This window comes from Chinchilla lanigera, unplaced genomic scaffold (genome assembly GCF_000276665.1).
Source record: "Chinchilla lanigera isolate Chin_1 unplaced genomic scaffold, ChiLan1.0 scaffold00003, whole genome shotgun sequence".
NCBI lineage: Eukaryota > Metazoa > Chordata > Mammalia > Rodentia > Chinchillidae > Chinchilla > Chinchilla lanigera.
In genome coordinates this window covers 784,077-787,145 of record NW_004955404.1, presented here as the reverse complement: position 1 = coordinate 787,145, position 3,069 = coordinate 784,077, and the positions used below count along the sequence as shown (strand labels likewise).

General features: G+C 57.7%; 1 protein-coding gene across 1 annotated transcript in view; it reads left to right on the top strand.

Annotated features, from left to right (window-relative positions):
* Window positions 1–3,069, top strand: part of Mcf2l (MCF.2 cell line derived transforming sequence-like) — a gene marked incomplete at its 5' end in the record, with an annotated part of 89,229 nt that continues 86,160 nt past the window's right edge. Inside the window, 1 exon segment of the mRNA XM_013515593.1 lies at window positions 1–180. Within this exon segment, the coding sequence (XP_013371047.1) occupies window positions 121–180 (60 nt within the window).

Sequence of the window (3,069 nt, the reverse complement as noted above, 5' to 3'; positions counted from 1 at the left end):
TCCCCGCCGGCGCAGACCAATCCCGGGCCGCCCCCTCCCACGCGCGCCCCCTCCCCTCCGCCGCCCGAGGCGCCGGGTGTGCGGGAGCGTGGGCTCTGGCTCGGAGGATGCGGTTCTGGAATGAAGAGATGGCTCTGGAGGCGATGGTGCAGCGGCTGGGCGCGGTTTCCAGGCACACGGGTAGGAGGAGCGCTGCCTCGCACTGCGGATCCTAAGCTTGACATCGCCCGCAGAGCTGCGGGGAAATGCGTGCGGGGCGCACAGCCGCCCTCGCTGCTCTCTGTGGCCCTCGGGCGGGGAGGGAGCGGCGGCTGCATGCTCTGGTAGCTGACATGTTTCCGGGGACTGTCAGGCCATTTTATTCCGCTAGGATGGCTACAATGACTGCAGAGCAGGCAGGGCTTTTTAAGCGCTCAGGGTCTGCTGTGCCCTGGAGCCGACCCTTGGTGACTCCGAAATCCCCTCCCCAGCCTGCCCCTGCATGCGGGGACAGCTCGAGAGCAGCCACCGGGACGGGCACAGGTGCCCTGAGCGGAGGACCCGCTGAGTCCGGGGCCTTCGGAGCCAGGGCGGGCGTGGGGCCACTGCCGAACTCCTTCTGGGGGGAAAATCCCGAGTAATCTGGTGGGTCTTACCCCCACATAACGTGACCCTCAGGCAAATGTCTGAGAACCGTGGGCCACGTGGGGGCGAGGGGCAGAACAGCGTATCTGGACGTTTGTTCTCTGTATTGATTGAGAGGTTACTTCAGATGAGCTGCAAGGAGCAGCCTGACTGATCCCTCTAGGCGTTGGCGGAGGCTGAGCTGGCGCTGTCTCGCTGCGGCCTCCATCAGGCTGGGCACACCCAGGTCTCCCGGCTATAGCACGAAAGGAGACCGCAGTGTCGCCCGGTTTCCCTTAGAATGAAGAGGAAATAGAGAGATGCCACTGCAAGTAAGTTGCCAGTGCTTGTCCCATACTGCCGTGTGAGGGGATTCAGACCGTTACCCAGGGTCTCAGGCCTCCCTTCCTGGCAGATGCAAGCGATGGGAGCGGGTTGCTTTGGGTGTGGTCCCCCCCTCCCCCTGAGTGATGATCTGTCTTTGTGTGGGGCACCTCGCCGAGACCTTGGAAGACATTCAGCTTGTGAAGCTGGTTTTCTGAGTAAAATTGCTAAGTTTATTGTGTATGGAGCAAAACGAAGTAGAGCCATTCTGCCGTCCGTCCCCTTCCTTGCAGAAGCCCAGCTGCACTGTTCCGAAGCCTGGGCTCAGCTTCGCTTGGTGTGGGTTTGGCGTGCAGAGCGGAGAGGGCACCTGGGTGCTGCGTCCCCGGAGGCTGGGACCTGTGGAGGGCAGGGGAGGGCTCTTCTGTGTTTCCTGCCCTGCTCTTGGCTGGTGTCAGGATCTCGGTGTGGGAATGACTCCAACAGTGATGTCATTCCTGCGTTTTTCGGATTGAGGGTTCTTCATGAGCTCTGAAAGACACACATGCATTTGCAGTTGTAAATGCCTGTCTCGGGAGGGGAAGTGGCACTGACTGCTCACTGCGCACTGCCAGCCACCCTGTCTGTGCCCAGCCTCCACAGCCACCTTTGTCTTGTGGGGCGGAAGCAACCTCTCCAGATCTGTGCCCTCTGACACCCCTGCAGCATTGATGGCTGCAGTCCCCACCACAGCTCTTAGATCCGGCTAAGCGGCGCCTTCGCCTATGAACGCCCCATTGTTTGGCAGGCGAGAGGCCTCTGTGTCAGTGCCCTATTTGGCGCCCCCGGCACTGCCCTATTCCCCACCAGGGATACAGTCTTTACCCCTGCTGTGCGGGGCACCCTGGGGGCTTAGAGGCCATAACGCCATGTGGTAAGGGCTGGATACCCTGCTGTGGTGACAGGGGCCATGTGCAGAGCCAGGAGCTTGCTGTGCATTCCCTCCGAGGGAAGAGATATATCCCGGGCACCACCCCAGGGCTATGTCCAAGCACCTCCTGGAGAATTCCCCAACTGCAGCGCAATGGCTTCTAACTCCACGTCCTCTGGGGGGTCACGTCGGCTCAGTGCCCGGTGTGAGGTGATGGCTCCAGACATTGATCTGGTAGCTGGTGTTGCTGCTCAGGTGGGAAAAGCTGACTCCTGGAGGAGGGCATTGTGTCCGGGGGCTTGGGGAGCTCCTGGGAACTGCATGAGGCTCTGCCCCAAACTCCCAGCATCTCGTCTGTCTGTGCTCAGGACTTGCTGCGGTGTGTTCTAGCCTCGGATCGGAGTGTTGCTTTCCGTCTCCAAGGGCTTTCTTTGCCCGGCTGATCTGCGTGCAGAGCTGCACAATGTGTGCTCTCCTGGTGGTCTGTGCCTCTCAACCTCGAGCATGTGGCTCTCATATGTGTTCCAGAACCTGACGTTTAGGACCAAGGCCAGGAGATTCTTCTGATAGCAAAAGCCTCTCTGTGGTATGAAGGGAGGCGTTTTGGTTTTCTGTTTAGGTTTGCAGTCGTTGGTTAAAAAGAGAGAGAGAGAGAAACATTTGAGGGAGAAATATTATAGACCTACTTGATTTAAACCTTTGATGAATTTTGGAAGTGGTGAATTTTGGAAGCACCTCAAGCTAGAGTGTGCCTCTGCATCACCTGGGGCAGGGGCTGCAAAGTCACCGATTGCGGCCACCCCCAGAGCTGACTCAGGAGGGTGGGGTGGGGTGTAATCTGAGAATTTGTATTTTAAAGTTCTCAGGAGGGGCAGATGGGCAGAGTGCTGTAGAAGATCTTTCAATGTAGTCCCACCCTCTCCATTGACCTTGAGTGAAACCTTAACTTCATGGATGGGTGGATGAGTGGGTGGATGAGTGGGTGAATGTGTAGGCAGATAGATGGATGGGTGGGTGGATGGTTGGATGAGGGGATGGGTGAATGGCTGGTTCACTTTCTGTGTGAATGACTAAATGAATGGACAGTTGGATGGAAGGAAGGATATGTGGATGGATGGATGGATAGATGGATGGATGGATGGATGGATGGATGGATGGATGGATGGATGGATGTGTGTTATGGTTGATACATTGTGTCAACTTAGGGAGTCTAGAGGTTTGGCTAAGTGACT